The 20,287-nt window shown below is 26.2% G+C and overlaps 1 protein-coding gene across 1 annotated transcript; it reads right to left on the bottom strand.

Moving 5' to 3' along the window:
* Positions 1-1,241: 1,241 nt before the first annotated feature.
* On the bottom strand, positions 1,242-7,950 carry OCT59_011574 (uncharacterized protein; the record flags this gene model as incomplete). The annotated part of the gene is made up of 12 exons (XM_066133836.1): positions 1,242-4,900; positions 4,976-5,079; positions 5,165-5,213; positions 5,272-5,312; positions 5,381-5,435; positions 5,497-5,537; positions 5,603-5,654; positions 5,714-5,760; positions 5,827-5,839; positions 5,962-6,200; positions 6,642-6,838; positions 6,904-7,950. The coding sequence occupies 12 exons, from the start codon at positions 7,948-7,950 to the stop codon at positions 1,242-1,244; spliced, it is 5,544 nt and encodes a 1,847-aa protein (XP_065989157.1).
* Between the last annotated feature and the right edge of the window lie 12,337 nt (positions 7,951-20,287).

Below are 20,287 nucleotides of genomic sequence, written 5' to 3'. Positions count from 1 at the left end.
TTAGTGATTTTTGCTATAATTTTAATATTTTGGTACACAAATAATATGGAGTATTCATTATTATTATTATTTCAGTATTTAGCATTAGCAATTTTTATCAAAATAATGAATTAGGGGCAGTTTGATTGGTCCTTTCAGAAAGATTGGATATCTTTCAACATAAATTGGTATATGCAATAAAATATCCTTTTTCTGCTGCTGATTTATATAATTCAAATGCTCTTGTTTCATTAAATTCAGTTCCAATTTTTTTTTCATAACAATATCCTAGTTAATATTGTGCATTTAAATAATCTTTTTCTGCTGCCATTTTATATAATTTAAATGCTCTTGTTTCATTAATTTTAGTTCCAATTCTTTTTTCATAACAATATCCAAGGTTAAACATACTACTTCATTACCACTTTCTGCTGCTTTATTATACCAATCATCAGGAGATTAAATTGTGTGATTATATGTGTAGATTTATCAAATATGTGTAATACCGAAAATCTACACCTTAAAAAAAAGTGTAAATATCAATTATGTGTAATTTACACCTTAGAACATAGTTTCAGTAATCAAAGTTTATATAAAATCACATAAATAGGTATTTTCAGTATTTTGCAATTTTGAAAAAAAGCGTGAATACACAATTTCATGTAGTTTACACATGAAATCATAGTTTCAGTAATTTTAATTGTCAAGAGTTTACGTGAAATCATACAAATGGGTATTTTAAGTAATTTACACTTCAAAAAATTGTGTAAATACACAATTTGAGTAATTTACATATAAATATATTGATCAAAATACTCTTAGTAATTTGTATTTTAAAAACTTATATGTATTTTATATAAATAGAAAATTTTGGCAATTTACACCTTAAAAAATTGTGTAAATACATGATTATATGTAATTTAAACCTAATTTTTATTATATAAATTAGAATACTAAATATAAAATATAATATATAAAATTAAAAAAAAATTTAAATAGTATAGTGGTTAGGTCGTAAGCTATGGTATATTAGTGATAAGGTATTTGGTTTGGTTCTCAAGGTATGTAAAATAAATTGAAATTAATTTTATTAAAAAATATGGAATTTTTTGTTGCAAGAATTTTCATTATTAAATAATATTCGCAAATTTGCAGCACCCGTCATAGGAGTGATTCAACATGTTGTTTTATATGTGTATAGTTTCGCAAATTCACACCCTATTTAAACTTCTAATGATAAATAGCTTTATTTAAATCCTTTTCTATTCCTTTACCATGCTGATATGCATATCCAAATTATTTTGTGCAGTAATATGTTCATTTTCTGCTGCTAATTTATATAATTCTAATGCTTTTATTTCATTAACTTCAGTTCCAATTCCTTCTTCATAACAATATCCAAGATTATTTTGTGCAATAATATATCCTTTTTCTTCTGCTAATTTATATAATTCAAATGCTTTTGTCTTATTAACTTTAGTTCCAATTCCTTTTTCATAACAATATCCAAGATTAAATAGTGCTACTTCATTACCAATTTCTGCTGCTTTATTATACCAATAAATAGCTTTATTTAAATTCTTTTCTATTCCTTCACCATGCTGATATGAATAACCAAGATTATTTTGTGCAGTAATATGTCCATTTTCTGCTGCTAATTTATATAATTCAAATGCTTTTGATTTATTAACTTCAGTTCCAATTCCTTTATCATAACAACATCCAAGATTAAATTGTGCTTCTTTAATTCCATTTTCTGCTGCTTTATTATACCAATAAAAAGCTTTGTCTAAATCCATTTTTATTCCTTTACCACAATCATATAAATATCCAAGATTATTTTGTGCAACAATATGTCCCTTATCTGCTGATGATTTATATAATTCAAATGCTTTTGTTTCATTAGCTTCAGTACCAATTCCTTTTTCATAGCAATATCCAAGATTAAATTGTGCAGTAATATGTCCATTTTCTGCTGCTTTATTATACCAATAAATAGCTTTATTTAAATCCTTTTCTATTCCTTTACCATGCTGATATGCATATCCAAGATTATTTTGTGCAGTAATATGTCCATTTTCTGCTGCTAATTTATATAATTCAAATGCTTTTATTTCATTAACTTCAGTTCCAATTCCTTCTTCATAACAATATCCAAGATTATTTTGTGCAATAATATATCTTTTTTCTGCTGCTAATTTATATAATTTAAATGCTTTTGTCTCATTAACTTTAGTTCCAATTCCTTTTTCATAACAATATCCAAGATTAAATAGTGCTTTTTCATTTCCACTTTCTGCTGCTAATTTATATAATTCAAATGCTTTTGATTTATTAACTTCAGTTCCAATTCCTTTTTTATAACAATATCCAAGATTAAATAGTGCTACTTCATTACCAATTTCTGCTGCTTTATTATACCAATAAATAGCTTTATTTAAATTCTTTTCTATTCCTTCACCATACTGATATGAATATCCAAGATTATTTTGTGCAGTAATATGTCCATTTTCTGCTGCTAATTTATATAATTCAAATGCTTTTGATTTATTAACTTCAGTTCCAATTCCCTTACCATAACAACATCCAAGATTAAATTGTGCTTCCTTAATTCCATTTTCTGCTGCTTTATTATACCAATAAATAGCTTTATCTAAATCTATTTTTATTCCTTTACCATATTGATATGAAATTCCAAGATTATTTTGTGCAAGAATATGTTCTTTTTCTGCTGCTGATTTATATAATTCAAATGCTTTTGTTTCATTAACTTTAATTCCAATTCCTTTCTCATAGCAATATCCAAGATTAAATAGTGCTTCTTCATTTCCATTTTCTGCTGCTTCATTATACCAATAAATAGCTTTATCTAAATCTATTTTTATTCCTTTACCATATTGATATGAAATTCCAAGATTATTTTGTGCAAGAATATGTTCTTTTTCTGCTGCTGATTTATATAATTCAAATGCTTTTGTTTCATTAACTTTAATTCCAATTCCTTTCTCATAGCAATATCCAAGATTAAATAGTGCTTCTTCATTTCCATTTTCTGCTGCTTTATTATACCAATAAATAGCTTTATCTAAATCTATTTTTATTCCTTTACCATATTGATATGAAATTCCAAGATTATTTTGTGCAAGAATATGTTCTTTTTCTGCTGCTAATTTATATAATTCAAATGCTTTTGATTTATTAACTTCAGTTCCAATTCCTTTTTCATAACAATATCCAAGATTAAATAGTGCTTCTTTATTGCCATTTTCTGCTGCTTTATTATACCAATAAATGGCTTTGTCTAAATTCATTTTTGTTCCCTTACCATATTGGTATGAAATTCCAAGATTATTTTGTGCAATAATATATCCTTTTTCTGCTGCTGAATTATATAATTTAAATGCTTTTGATTCATTAACTTCAGTTCCAATTCCTTTTTCATAACAATATCCAAGATTAGATAGTGTTACTTCATCACCACTTTCTGCTGCTAATTTATGTAGTTCAAATGCTTTTAATTCATTAACTTCAGTTCCGATTCCTTTTTTATAACAATACCCAAGATTATTTTGTGCAATGATATGTCCTTTTTCTACTGCTGATTTATATAATTCAAATGCTTTTGATTCATTAACTTCAGTTCCAATTCCTTTTTCATAACAATATCCAAGATTATTTTGTGCAATAATATGTCCTTTTTCTACTGCTAATTTATATAATTCAAATGCTTTTGTTTCATTGACTTTAGTTCCAATTCCTTTTTCATTACAATATCCAAGATTAAATAGTGCTTCTTTATTTCCATTTTCTGCTGCTTTATTATACCAATAAATGGCTTTGTCTAAATTCATTTTTGTTCCCTTACCATATTGGTATGAAATTCCAAGATTATTTTGTGCAATAATATATCCTTTTTCTGCTGCTGATTTATATAATTCAAATGCTTTTGCTTCATTAACTTCAATTCCAATTCCTTTTTCATAACAATATCCAAGATTAATTAATGCTTCCTCATTTTCATTTTTTGCTGCTTTATTATACCAATAAATGGCTTTATTTAAATCCATTTTTGTTCCTTTACCATATTGATATGAAATTCCAAGATTATTTTGTGCAATAATATATTCTTTTTCTGCTGCTAATTTATATAATGCAAATGCTTTTATTTCATTAACTTCAGTTCCAATTCCTTTTTCATAACAATATCCAAGATTAAATAGTACTACTTCATCACCACTTTCTGCTGCTAATTTATGTAATTCAAATGCTTTTGATTTATTAACTTCAGTTCCAATTCCTTTATTATAACAATATCCAAGATTATTTTGTGCAATAATATGTCCTTTTTCTGCTGCTGATTTATATAATTCAAATGCTTTTAATTCATTAACTTCAGTTCCAATTCCTTTTTCATAACAATATCCAAGATTAAATAGTGCTTCTTTATTGCCATTTTCTGCTGCTTTATTATACCAATAAATAGCTTTGTATAAATCCATTTTTATGCCTTTACCATATTGATATGAAATTCCAAGATTACTTTGTGCAATAATATATTCTTTTTCTGCTGCTGATTTATATAATTCAAATGCTTTTGATTCATTAATTTCAGTTCCAATTCCTTTTTCATAACAATATCCAAGATTAAATAGTGCTTCTTCATTTCCATTTTCTGCTGCTTTATCATACCAATAAATAGCTTTGTCTAAATCTATTTTTGTTCCTTTACCATATTGATATAAAATTCCAAGATTACTTTGTGCAATAATATATCCTTTTTCTGCTGCTAATTTGTATAATTCAAATGCTTTTATTTCATTAACTTCAGTTCCAATCCCTTTTTCATAACAATATCCAAGATTAAATAGTGCTTCTTCATTTCCATTTTCTGCTGCTTTTTCATACCAGTAAATAAGTTTATCTATAAAAAGTTGTCATAAATAAGCCAGTAATTATACTTTGTATACTTTATATGCAATTATAATAATTTACTCACTGTTATTTATAATATCTTTTCTTATGTTTGAAATAAGTGCACTTAATGGCCTACTAGTATAAATTGCATCTAAATGTGAAACATTCTTAATTATGGAAGATGGTCTAAAATATCAATAATATGTTGTTATTATTAATAAATGATTCAATACTAAAAATATATAATATTTGATCTTGATATTATATTAACCTTTGAATATTTATATCTATATCAAAATCTAAATCATTTGAAACATATCCTAAGAATAGAAAGAAATTTAATATTTAGTAAAAATTTTTAAGCAATATAATAAATACCTTTAAGCGAAGAGGATCTCAAGGATTTAGAAATAAGTTTACTATAAAAATAAAATAAATTAATAATTCAATTCAATAATCTAAATTTTCCAAAATCATGTATCATTACCTTTGAATATTGTCTTTCATGTCTATATCAAAATCTAAATCGTTTGAAATATAATCTAAGAAATAGAAAGAAACTTAATATTTAATAAGAATTTTTTTAAATCATACAATAAATACCTTTAAGCGAAGAAGATTTCAAAGACAGAGAAATAAGTTTACTATAAAAATAATGAATTAATAATTAAATTCAAGAATATGAATTTTCGAAATTATAAATTATTACCTTCGAGTATCGTCCATGTCTATATCAAAATCTAAATCGTTTGAGATATTACCTAAGAAATAGAAAGAAACTTAATATTTAATAAGAATTTTTTTAAACAATAATAAGTACCTTTAACTTTAAGCAAAGAGGATTTCAAAGATTTAGAAATAAGTTTACTATAAAAATAAATAAATTAATAATTAAATTCAAGAATATAAATTTTCGAAATTATAAATTATTACCTTCGAGTATTGTCTATATCAAATTTATATTCCGAAGTAAATTCCATAAAAATAAAATTATTCAAAATTAGAAAATCAGCTTAATTTGTTTATATATAATAACAACTTTTCTTTAACAAATTATATAACACATACCTTGCTCTGAAATTGTTGAATTTACAGATGAAGATTGAGAGATATAAGAATTTAAAGGTCTACTAGTATAAATAGCGCCAGGATGCGATTTTTCGGGTTCAAGTTGTTTTGATTGTATTAATTCTAGTCGTTTTTTTTCAGCCTCATAAAATATTCCACCACTTTTTTTGTACCAATCATAAACGATATCTTTAATTTTTGTTATGGATGGTCTTTTTAAAGGATCAGAAGTCCAACATCTTTTCATTAAATTAGAATAACACTCGGGAGTATCATTTGTAACTATAGGCCTTTTTCCATCAATAATTCGCAAAATAAGTGCAGTATTATGTTCAACTTTAGAAAATGGTTTACAACCTGTTGCTAATTCCCACATAACGATACCTAGACTATATATGTCAGACTCTTTCGAAAATACACCACCTTGAAATATTTCTGGTGCGACATAAGGTATTACTCCATATATTTCATTATTCGATGAATTATCTGCTGGTTGAGATAATCCTAGATCACCAATTACCCACTTTTTGTGATCATTTTTTAATGATAATATATTTCCACTATGAATATCTCGATGTATAAAATTTTCATGATGAATAGTCTTAAGTCTAGAATAAAAAATACAAATAGATTAATATCATTTCATATAAAAATAGTAATAGCAATAAAAAAATAAATACCCATCTGAAATTTGACACAAAATAGCTAATTTTGTGATCCACTTAATATTTGTAAACTTTTCTTTTAAATAATTATGTAAATTTCCACCACTCGCATATTCCATTATTAACATATAATCTTTTTCTACAGGATCTTGTGTAATACCATAATATTTAACAATGAAAACCGTATCACAACATCGGTGGAGTGATTTCACCTAGAATAATAGATTCGATTTAATAATTAAAATGTAATTACATAAATATTATAAATAATCATTACCTCATTTAAAAAATTACTTATATTACGCGATGTTAAAAATTTTTTTACGGCAACATGAGTTTTAAACCAAGTTGCTTTATAAATAATACCAAATCCCCCTTCTGCTATTTTTTCTAAACTTTTAATTTGAGAATATGGAATCCATTCCATTGTTCGTTTTGAATTAACATTTTTAAGATCTCGTTCAATAAAACTATATACATTCAAAGGATCGGAACTTTTATTCATATTATTCATATAATTAGCGATCTTTTCATGATTATCAATATTGGTTCTAGTTGAGACAATAAATTCATCTATATTGTGATTTCCACTGCTAATATTTTTAACGTCAATATCTATTTTTGATACTCTTTTACACTTTTTACATTGAGTTTGTTCTGTAATTCCAAAAATAATATTTGTTGTCAAACAATATCTACATCCAATATAAACTATGAAGCAATCTGAACACCATTTTTGACAATCATTAACAAATTTTAGGTTATGATTACAAATTCTACTTTTACTGGAAGCGTCCCACCATGGTAAGTAAAGAATTGGAATAGACTTATTAGTAAAAGTTGATTCTATCCACCCAGAAGAAATTAAGTAACAATCCGAACACATTCTTAACTCGGAAGAAGTCTGATGATAAACCAATTTTCCACATAGGTTACAATCTTTTACTGTTACTTTATATTGTTTTGAAGTATTAAGATGATCATGATAATTATTAAAATGGGAAATCTCAAAGCAACCTTCACACCACTCTTGAATTTTTGGACTAGTTGCTATATGTTTATGATTACATTTATCAAAATTCGCGAACAGGTGCACATCCAAGTATATACTATTATCATTATTTTTTGTTGTGTCTTTAATATACGTTAATAAACATTTATTACAATATTTTTGTTTATATATAAGCGTAAGAGAATACTTATGTCCACAATTACATTTGTTTTTTTCATTGTTAAATGAAATAAATAAAATTGGTTTAGGGCTAGATTTTAATTTTGGAGTTGGGCCAAAATAATTATTGCTATTTTTATTTGCAGGCTCCATCTTGAGAATTAAAAAAAAAAGGATGCTATATTTATATCGTATTTTGGTTTCGGAATTCGGAAAAATTATTCCCGACCGGTCAAATTAAGTGTTTTTATAATGTAATTATGTAATATGTACGCACGAACATCAAATGCAACAACAACAAATTTTTCCCTTCCAACTTTGATGCGTTGTAAGTGCCGAAAGCGAAAATTGAAAGTCGTATGTTGCATTATTATTAAGTTCTTTACACAGATTTGATCAACTAATCGCATGACGTATAAAGAACATATCCTAGATATTATTATTTTCCAAAAACTAAAATTGTATTATTAATTAAGACTAGCCGTTAGCCCGCAATCGTTACATGTAAAAAAAAGCGTGACGTAGCTAAGCCCGCGCTATGTAACATACTAACAGGTAACACAGGTAGCACAATACAAAAATATTTAGTCTTAACGTTACGGTTACACACAAAAACAATTATTATATAGTAGATATAAAAGGCTATCTACGTTACATTTTCTTGAAGAAAATGTCAAAAATTCTAGAATCTGAATTAGAAATCAAGGAATTCTATAGCCGAACTCTTTGTTGAAATGTCGTGCGTCTGCATGAAACGTCTGAAACGAATGAAGCATGCAATCATGTATGATAAAATTGTATGTAAATCGAGTGCTATGTAACATAAATCTAAATAGGTGAGTTGTTAATCCCTTTATTGAATTCATAGTCTATGTTATCTTTACCTTTTGGCTTTTCTTTTCAATGGATAGACACTTCCAAAAATTTGTGGCGCAGCGGTATACTTTAATATCGTTGTATTACGAACGGAAAAGTCTCGTCAATACTTAGTCAAGTGGGAACGATACCAGATACTGAGGCTACGGGGGACCTGCTGACCGACTGGAGGAAGACATCCCTAATCTGGTGCGTGAATTCTGGGGGTAAAAAAATGTGGTATTTTTTTTTTAAGTTCGATTTAAATTTACGGTCAGAGATATTTTTATGAGTTACGTTTTAAATTTACGACGACGATATTTTTACGAAATACGTTTAATTTTTCACCAGAAATATTTTACCAATTATGTTTTAAATTTTGTCACGTGATCACATATGTTATATATGTACCTGGATTACTAATATGATTCTTGTATTGTGTTACACCAATTTAGGAACCGTAGCTCAAACCACAAAATTCAGAGAATCATTCAAAAAGGAAAAAGTTGAAAGAAACAGATAAACAAAACTTATACGCCCCCGAAATAACTTTACTTGGTTAAGATCAACGTAGAATGATTCTATAGAATTCTGCAAAAAAATAAAATTTTTTTTTTTGCCTTCTATTAAGAAGGTCTGGAATTCTGTTATTTACTATTACACCAACTTCGGTATGTAGTGTGGACTGTGGAGCTGTTCAGAATTTTAAATAGAGAAAATTCTTGATGGTATTAAAAAACTTCCATTTTTTTTTGTTAACAACGATTTCTTTGCAACACAATTTTTATAATTATCAAAGAAAAATTCGTAAACGATTTGATTTATATGTAAAATTTTATCGTATTGGTTACACCTTATATTCATTAATTTATCATTACATTATAAGGAAGAAAAAAAAAAATAAAATCACACTCGAATTAAAGTTTCGATATACTTTTCAATTGTTCGGAGCGTCGAAACCTATTATCGCTCCGTTTACGTTGCAGCGTCACGTTATGACAAATTTATATCACTGAATTATGCGTAAGCATAAATATCGAACTTTTAGAAAAAAGTTGAACGAAATTCCATGTATTTCAAATTTTTTGCTCTTTATTAATTATTTTTTTTGTGAGATCTTTACAATGATGGTAATAAATCACAAATCGCATGATAAAATTTTTAATTCACGGATAAAAACTTTAATTCTCTTTGGAAAAAAGTTCAGAACTTCAAGCGTTAAAATTGTGACCCTAAACTTATTGCTGTCTATATTTCATTTAATTCCATAAACTTCATGATGTGAAATATCGTAAATTCGTAATGATTTAAAGCAGTGTTGTTAAATTGCCACGTAATTTGCCCATTTTTCAAATGACATTTATCATTTCTCATACTTTTTCATAGTAAATCGATGTCATTTAATATCATTTGATGTCATTTCAATGTCATTTCAGTGTCATTTGACAACACAATCAAAAAATAAACACTTAAAAAAGAAAAAAAATCAAACAATATATCTTGTACAAATAAAACTTGCTTTTAAAATAAAGTTCATCATTTACGGTGATAAATAAATAATTAAATAAAATATTTTCTAATTTAACATAATTAGAAAAAAATTGTATTACCATTTTATCAATCATTATATAAAAGGTTAACTTTGTTATTTTTCTTAGAAGTTAAAAAATTCTAGAATCCGTATTTGAAAGAAATCATTTAGAGAATTCTATAATCGAATTCTTTGTTGAAATGTCATGCGCCTGCATGAAACCATTGAAGCATGTATGACAAAATTTAACAAATCGAGTACAATGAAAACATAAAGTATTGATATAAATTCAAGCCTAATATCAATAAATATCAATAACAAATCCTACAAAATTAACAAATCTTACGAAATTTAACAACGTTTCAATTAAATTCAAGATGCTAGGCACCGCAAAATGTCCAATAATCCGTCCAATAATCAGCTATATTAGCTATATTAAAGTTCCAACTTGAAATTTTCGAATTACATGAATTTAAAACCCGAACAAATAAAAGACTTCCAAAAATTTGTGGCGCAGCGTTTCGTTGTACTACGAACGGAAGAATCTTCTTTTTTCAGGTTTTGTTAATAATGCACATGAATGGTCTTAGTAGAATACTATGATTTATATTTTGCCAACTTTTTGTTTTACACGATTATGTTTGATTATGCACAATTTTTAGTTTTACATGATTATGCCTTTTGGCTTTTACTTTGATTATGCCAATTTTTTTATTCTTTCAATTTTTCTCTTTATTTTTTTCAGTTTTTCTCAGATTTATCATTTTTATTTTTCAATTTTTCTCAGATTTATCATTTTTCACTTTTTTCTCAGATTTATCAATTTTTTTTTTATTTTTCAATTTTTCTCAGATTTATCGATTTTTTTTTTATTTTCAATTTTCTCAGATTTATCGATTTTTTTTTATTTTTCAATTTTTCTCAGATTTATCAATTTTTTTTTATTTTCAATTTTCTCAGATTTATCAATTTTTTTTATTTTTCAATTTCTCAGACTTATCAATTTTCTCAGATTTATCAATTTGTTTTTTTATTTTTTCAATTTTTCTTAGATTTATCAACTTTTTTTTTGAATTTTTCTCAGAATTTTTTCAGATTTGACAATTCTTTTTTTTTTAAATAAAATCAGAAATGTTGATAAATTGATATGAAAATAAAAATAATAAAGGTTTATAAATAAAATTAATGAAATTTTGATTTTATTTTTATGCACTTTTACATGATGCAGTTGATGCACGTATCCACATTCCACACGGGATTTATTAGATTGAATAAAATATTTATTTATTTTATTTTTATTAAAAGTAGCTACAGTGAATATAAAAGATCATGGCGTTAAGTGTTCTCGGAAAGGTGTGTTCGCTTGTTTTGAGTGGTCTGATCTCTATTTGTCACGACGTTCCTAAGTGAACTAGTTGCGACAATTAGCTCACAAAGAAAGTGAAATCTTTATTATGTAATTTTGTCTATAATTTACATTTAGATATTTATAAAGATATTTGGAAATTTCGATGATGTAAGAATAAAAACGTAGTAACAATATAACAAAAAAGTCGTGGGTCCCGTAGGGGATGAGCACATTTCGTCAAGTTTAAAGGTAGTGTGTATGCCGATCATTTTTCATAAGTGCGCAGTGGTAAATAATTTTGTTGATCACATGAGGTTCCAGAAACTCGGTACGTATTAAAGCGGGTTTTTCTTTTGCTGACATACAGTATAGTAATATGACACGTAACTGATATCAAAATTATTAAAAAAATTTTTCAAAACTCAAGTTATTAAAAAAAAATAAAAAATATTCGTAGTATTGTTCTTTCAGTATCTAATGACGATATTATTTCAATAAATAAGATGTTATTTTGTTAATTGTATGGCTGTAATAAATTACTTGATTATATACTTCCTGCTAAACAATTCCCTACACGTTCTTTCCAAGACCAATAGCCAAAACAAACTAACCTTAAATAAAGTTTAAGCAAGTCAAAGAAGTATTATTAAAGGAAACTAAATTTAGTAAAAATAAGTGGAAACTAGAAAGTAATAATGGAATGTTTATAGAAATGAGGTAGGGAATAAAATTAAATGATTCTAATTTAATTTTTTTTAATGAAAGAGGGGAGAGTGTGAAACTAGACTAAATTTAACAATAAAATACGCGTGAAAGTGAAATCAATAAAATTTTTTAACTAAATGGGATAAGGAATAATATTACTGATTCAGAGTTAAATTTTTTAGTTGAAAAAGGGAAAGGGAGCGAAATCAGATGAGATATAACGTAAAATACGAAATTTTTTCACAAAAATAAGGTAAATAATGACATAACATTTAATGAAATATATTTAAAAATGGTTCTAATTGAATTTTTAAAGAATGAAATATAGAATCAATTCAAAATAACATGGTTTATAAATATATACAGGTGAGGAACATGATGGTGGCTAACAGTTATTTGAAATTATTTATTTGATGCTAATGAACTATATTTAATTTGTAGATATTAAAATGATAAACATATTATCATCTACACGGATATTACGATGGGTTTGCTTTATTCTTTAGAAGCAAAGGTGGAAGGATGTACGTGCGAAGTACAGTATATGTATGCCAATACTTTCCGTGCAGGCGGTGGCATAAGCAATCTACATATCATAATAGAAATATTAGCTATTATTACTGTTATTAATTTAACCATAGAATACAAAATTTATGTTCTTATTCGTTAGACGCGTAAAAAGTAATAAATTTCAATAGTTAACGCTAATTTTACTAAATAAATAGTTCTTTGGTATTTTAAAATAAATATAGAACTAACTACAGTGTAAAGAAATGGTTTACAAAAGTATTTCTAATAAGTTAAAACAATAAACACTTTTAAAAAAGTATTTATTCAGTATTTAAATTATATTATATTATAAACGTATTATAAGCGTTACCAAGTTCTTTTGTTGAGTCGACACCAGTAAATAGGAAACCAATAAAAACCTTATTTGCCCATTCGCAAAAAAAGATTCCCATTCGCAACTTCATACGACGTTTTTTCAAAAAGTTTTTTATGCAACAAAATTTTTTAAAGTTGCAAAGTGTTGCTCAAGTTCGTGGCTTTCTAAACATATAAATTTTTACCCCCTTACGTTAGTATTACAAAGTCTATATTGTACTGAAAATTTGTATTCCGATTTGCCATGTTGATCAATAAGAAATTATCACGTGATTTACAATACCTTTAATTAGATGGATTTCATGTAACGTAACAATCGTAACATGCCAGATATGAGCAAAATAATTAGGCTATGGTATGATCGACTAACTATAAATCATCATTTTACCTAGAATTTCTTTATAGAATAAAATAAATTTTCACAATTAATCTTAATCTAAAACATTTACAATGAAAAAATATCTCTATTTAAGGTATCAAGACCGTGGGCCAGGTAAAGGTAAAAATAAAAATTATATAAAAAAAGGCACAAGTAAAATATATTTTAATTATAAGTAAGTGTATCTGATATACAGTAAATAATTTACAAAATTTTAAAATCACAAAAAAGCATACTTAAGAATAACAGGTATCCCAGTAAAGTTTCCGTAATGAAAGTTGCTCTTTAACCTATTTAGAAACGACAAAGTGGATTTTATTGCGTAATTCTCTAAACATTTGACATATTAGAGTAAGTTTTATTATATAAATAACAATAACAATATTTTATATTTTTTAATAAATAGTGACGAAAAAATAATTATTATGAGATCAAATAAAAGTGGCAATGAGTCCCTATAAGAAATATGTATACGGAAAGGATACGTTTTGTATACATTTTTATGTACGTTTTTATAGATTCCGTATACAAATTCCCGTATATTTAATAAGCAATTCATTTTTGAACATTTTTTAAAAAAACTAATGTATACGAAATGTATACGGTCATACGGAATGTATACGGAATTTTTAAACTTTATTTATTTATTTATTTATTTATTTTATGTGAAGCTGGATAACTAATTACATAGAGAATTTTTAAACTTAATATTTTTAGAAAATAATTTTCGTATCATAACACGAGATCACGTGATTGTTTATTGTTTTGTTATCTGTTATGATACGTTTTTGTTTTTATATAAACCCTTACTTTGATGAGTTTGATCTTCCGATCTTCCTTTCTGTCTTTCCCTTCCTTCTCTTTTTTCTTGTCTTATTTTTGTTATTTTTTCTAAATTTTTCTTCTTTTTTCGTCACCCCCCTTTTAAAAAAAAATTTTTTTTTTTCGTACCTCACTTTAAAAATTTTTTTTTCATCACTCTCCTTTAAAAAAAAAATTTTTTTTGATTTTATTCTTTTATTCCCACTCTTCTTTTTTTTAAAAAAAAATTCTTCTTTCTATTTCTATTTCCTCTTTATAAAAAATTTTTTATTTTTCTAACTTTGACGTCCTCCCTTTAAAAAAAAAATTTTTTTGAACTTTCCTAACTTCGTTACTCTCTTTTTAAAAAAATATTTTTTTTGATTTATTCTTTATTCCCCTTTATATTTGTCCCTTTTTTTATTTCATAGGCCAGCAGATTTTTTTTTGTGAGAAGATTCAGTTTCTTTTTTCTTTTTGTAGATCAGTTTGGGAGTCCTTTCCTTTTTGTAGGATTGTTCAGGGGTTTTTTCTTTTTTTAGATCAGTTCAAATTTTCTTTTTTTTTTTGTAAGTTGGGTTCAGATTCTTTTCTTTTTGTAGGTTGTTTCAGTTTTGTTGCTTCAGAGTCTTCTTTTTTTGTAGGTCAGTTTTGGATTTATTTTGTTGTTTTGGTTTCTTTTTCATCAGATGCTTCATAATTCTTTTCATTTATGTAGGTCAGACATTCTGGAGTTCTCTTTCTTTTTTTGTAGGAATGCTGACCTTTGGTGACTTGGACGATTGCAGGTACTATATGAAGGGGGGGGGGGGTTTGTTTCCAATTAAGTTAGACGTTCTTATTGTTTCTTTTTTTTATTTTTTTTAGGTTGTTTGACTCCAAATGAACCTGAACTTATAGATAATTTTGGTTGCAATGGGTGGGTTTAATAAGGATTAAGGAGGGAATTTTCATAATGTATTTGTATTTTGTTTATTTTTTAATTTAATAAAGTAAAATTAGATTAATGTAAATATAATTATGGTAAACTGTAATACAAATAGTAAATTCAGTGACCAAATCGTATAAATTTCGTGATAAAATCAGTGACCAAATCATGTAAATTCTATATGAATTCCGTGCAAATTCCGTATCCAAACCATATTTTTAGTGATACGGAATTGTGCATTTTCCGTATCCTATTATGATACGTTATTTCTAAGGAAAAAAATCGTATAAAAACTTTATAAAAAACGTATCCAATTTTTTTATAGGGAGTGTCAGTGTATAATTGTGAGTTTATTTATTTTGTTATTTGTACTTTTTTTTAATGAATCTGTCTAATAATTACATTTTCTATTATTAGCGTTAGATATTGTATGATACAAATTATTAAATATTTATTTAATATTGTGTCATTAATTTATATTTATATTTATACTATTTATATTTTGCCAATATTATTAATGAACAATTATTATAATTAAAATTAGGGTTTTGTTTTTTATCGCACCCGCGATGTGTCGCAGGGGTCACGCCACCAAATTTTATTGGTGGAAAATTTGCGCCATGATCTGCGGCGCAAAACGTGACGCGCGATTTTAAAAAATTTTTTTTTCCTAGATCTGGCTTCCTGAAGAAATGTTTCTTTGTTTATTTTTGGGAACACGAGTGGAATAATGGGGATTTGAGGCTTCGTACTTGTAAGTACTTGTTGGTTTTTTTGTTACTTTTTGTTACTTTTGTAATCTGGGAACGCTACAAGCGTTCCTTTTCCTTTCTCTTTTTTAGGACAGGTTCATGAAAAGATTTTAGCTTTGGACTTTGAAGTCATGATTCGGTAAGTTTTTTGTGATTTTTTTTTCATTTTTTGTGATGTAATAACCCTACTAAGTACTAACGTTCCTTTTCCTTCCTTTATTTTAGGACAGGCTCACATATTTCGGACTTTGGTATTTTGCAAGGTAGATTCGGGCGGGTAAGTGTTTCTTTAGTGAAATATACTTCAAGAAACGCATAACTAACGTTTCTTTCTATTATTTTTGTAGGTTCGGCTTTTATGAAGTGGATATTCAGACGGGTAAGTGTTTCTTTAGTGAAATATACTTCAAGAAATGCATAACTAACGTTTCTTTTTTTTGATTTGTAGGTTTCGCGAATAATGACATTAGTAAAAGATCGGAATCCTGATTATTTTCCGATTCTTTATTGATTCTGTTATATATTTCCGATTGGGCGCATAATCTTGTAGGACAACATCAGTAAACTATATTTAGTGAAAGAATCGGGTAGCAACCAGATAATCATTTAAGCCTTTATTTTATTATAAGGTTATTATTTATTTAGTACATATAAGGAACTATGCATACATTACATCATATTACATAATTCTATCTAAATTCCTATACTATTCAATATTTTTACTTGTTGTTAATGGTTTGGAACATTGTTCCAGTTGGTTCAATTCCAACAAACAACTATTAGTAATATCATAATTCTTATGATGTATATACTTAACATATCCTAGAATAGTCAGAAAAGAAAAATCAAAAAAAAGAAACGTTAGATATGCGTTTCTTGAAGTTTATTTCAAATCCATTTCAAAGAGAGTACTTCTCAAAATTCCCTTCCATAGAAGCCGAAACCTACATAAATTAAAAAGAGGACCGTAGCATGTTTCTAAAGTTGGATGGCGAAACTTTTCCCAAGGTAATTACTTGCCATAATGAAATACTATTCCAGGATGCCAAACCCTACAAAAATAACAGAAAGATACGTGAGTTAAACGTTTCTTGAAGTCTAATTCACTAAAGAAGCACTTACCCGCCCAAATATCCACTTCATAAAAGCCGAACCTACAAAAATAATAGAAAGAAACGTTAGTTATGCGTTTCTTGAAGTATATTTCACTAAAGAAACACTTACCCGCCCGAATCTACCTTGCAAAATACCAAAGTCCGAAATATACGAGCCTGTCTTAAAATAAAGGAAGGAAAAGGAACGTTAGTACTTAGTAGCGTTCTTATATCACAAAAAATGAAAAAAAATCGCAAAAAACTTACCGAATCATGACTCCAAAGTCCAAAGTTGATATCTTTTCATGAACCTGTCCTAAAAAAGAGAAAGGAAAAGGAACACTGGTAGCATTCCCAGAACACAAAAGTAACAAAAAGAAACAAAAAAACTAACAAGTACTTACGAGTACGAAGCTTCAAATCCCCATTAATCCACTCGTGTTCCCAAAAATAAACAAAGAAAACATTTCTTCAGGGAAGCCAAATCTAGGAAAAAAAAAATATTTAAAAATCGCGCGTCACGTTTTGCGCCGCAGATCATGGCACAAATTTCCACCAATAAAATTCGGTGGCATGACCCCTGCGACATCATATCGCGGGTGCGATAAAAAACAAAACCCTTAAAATTACTAAATATCTAAATATTTAAATTCTTCTTTACTTTATTTATGTAAGCAAATGTTTAAATTTTTATAAACTATTCAATTTTTTTTTAATAAATCTTAACGCGTAATTTCTTTGTTTCAATTTACAATATATACAGTATCGATTATTTGGATCGTTTCGTTCAAGTTATAAAAGATGCCCTTTCACAAATATTTTCATGAGAGATAATAACAAATCCTTTTGTGATTCATTTGATAATGATGTAGTATTAATTTCTTCCGTACTCATTTTATTAAAATTTTGAATGAGCTGAGATAATTCACCTTGTGATACATACAGTAATTGCTGGAATTTTGCGAAATACAGTAGTAGCATTGGTCATTAGTTTGAAAAATACGTTTGTTTTATTTTTTCCCTTTGTAGTTTGTACAAACTATGCTTTAAATTGGTCTAGTGCGTTTTAGCTTAGTAAACTAGACTATGTTATAAATCAGATTTTACCCTAGTTTGAGCTTAACCGATATAGTTAGTCTAAAACCAGCTAATTTACTAGTTTTGAAACTTAGTTTAATCAGGTTTGAATAAACTCGTTAAACTTTTTTATTTATAAATTTAACGATATTTATTCTCCATACTAACTTTCATCATAAAACTTACGCAATATAATTTTCCATAATTTATATTTAAGTTCATAATGCCACAATATAAAGTTATATATGTTTTAGGAAATTACTTTAATTTCATTTACTCAAGCAAACATATGTTCCAGATGAACAAATGATTAGTAATTATTAAATTAATGAATAGAAATTTTATTATGTATTTATGTATTTTATTATTGTAATAATTATTATTTAATTTTAAATATAAAATTATTCTTTGTAAATATCATTTACTTAATTATTTGGAAATATCATATTTGATCATATATATAGAACAAGACAAAATATCAAAAGTTTACGGATACCTAGTTTGAAAACTAAAACTATTAATTTGGATTATTAGAAATATAATATAAGTTAAAAAATTTATATATAACATTTATTAAATACTACATTTTCATATTTTTTATTTTTTACATAAAAAGTTATCATAAATAAACTAATAAACTATATGTAATTTTAATAATTTACTAACTATAATTTGAAATATAAATTGCAATTGGATCCTTTGTAGGTAATCTAAATATTAATAATACAGTATGTCATTATTATTATATTATTATTAACAAGTAATATAAGAATATATATATGTATTTGATTTTTAAATTATATTAAACCTTTGAGTATTTGTGTCTATATTAAAATCTAAATCTTTTGAAATATATCCTATAAGATAAAAGAAAAATCTTTTAAATAATGATACAACATCAGAAAATGTCCTTAAAGGTTAAAAATAGTTGACCTAAGTTTATTTAATATGGGTAAATTTATTAACGTTAATAAATTTTCAATAATTAATTTTTATCTGTAATAATATATTTACATAGAAGTGTATCATACTATAGAAAATTAGAAACAAATTTCATTAATAATTTAATTTTTACACTATTTAAAATAAAACACTAATGATCAATCTCGTTAAAAAAAAATATGTGTATAAAAATAAATAAGATACCTACATTATTTCGAAAATGTTGCTAGAGGCTGGGATGTTGTTTTCAAGTAAACTCGGGACCAATTTGCTTCGATTATATTACCTAAAAGAAATATTATCAATTAATTTTCCGTATAATTTACAATCCTTTTTCATACATATGATATGTTATTGCCCGCTATATTTTAAATATACAATAAACGTTGTTTGCAATATTTCTGCTTATATAAATTTGTGGCAGAATATACTGTACCTCCACAATTATTACATCTAAGTTTTTAATTATCTGTACAGAGCTTAATTTTAATTTTGGCGTTGGGTTAAAAACCGGTCAAAATTATTTTTATTTGTAAGTTTCATTATATTATACTTAAAAATTTTAGTAAATAATGAAGATTTATTATTATTATTTAAAAAAAAGGAAATTCTTCATCGTGTTGCGACAAGTTTTTAAGCCACAAAAATTGCATATGACTGCAATTGGTATTTAAACAATTTTTTACATACGCAATAGTACAGTAGATGTGTCACGACACTCACGTGTTAGTGCATATATATGTGCACGAATCCACGTTTGCAAATCGGTTAAGTGCCAGAAATGGAAAATTTACAAAGCAAAATTATTTCATACAATTCAGAAAAAGGCTTTATGCCATTAAGTGATATAAGTAATTCAAAAAGAAATGTTTGAAAGAACGTTAATCAAGAGAATAAAATTTTATTCCATTACATCCATAAATAGTCCTCCGCTTTGCTCCGAATAAATAATTTATTCAACATAAAAACGATTCTATATAATATTGTAATAAAAAAAAAATTCTTTTTATTTTAAAAAAGGAACTCTAAGAATTTCTGATTGAAAATTCGAGACTATATAAAGTTAATGAACAATCAAATTCCATGAAGAAATTGTTCAATTTAAGTTTTTTCTAGAAAGAAAATTTCTTGGTGTTACATGAATCAATTATAAATATCAAACTAATTTCTTGTCAACGAAAGCATCGTAATTT

The sequence above is a fragment of the Rhizophagus irregularis genome, chromosome 2 (genome assembly GCF_026210795.1).
Source record: "Rhizophagus irregularis chromosome 2, complete sequence".
NCBI classification, from domain to species: domain Eukaryota; kingdom Fungi; phylum Glomeromycota; class Glomeromycetes; order Glomerales; family Glomeraceae; genus Rhizophagus; species Rhizophagus irregularis.
The sequence above is the reverse complement of the archived record's forward strand: the minus strand, read 5'-3'. Positions and strand labels throughout refer to the sequence as shown.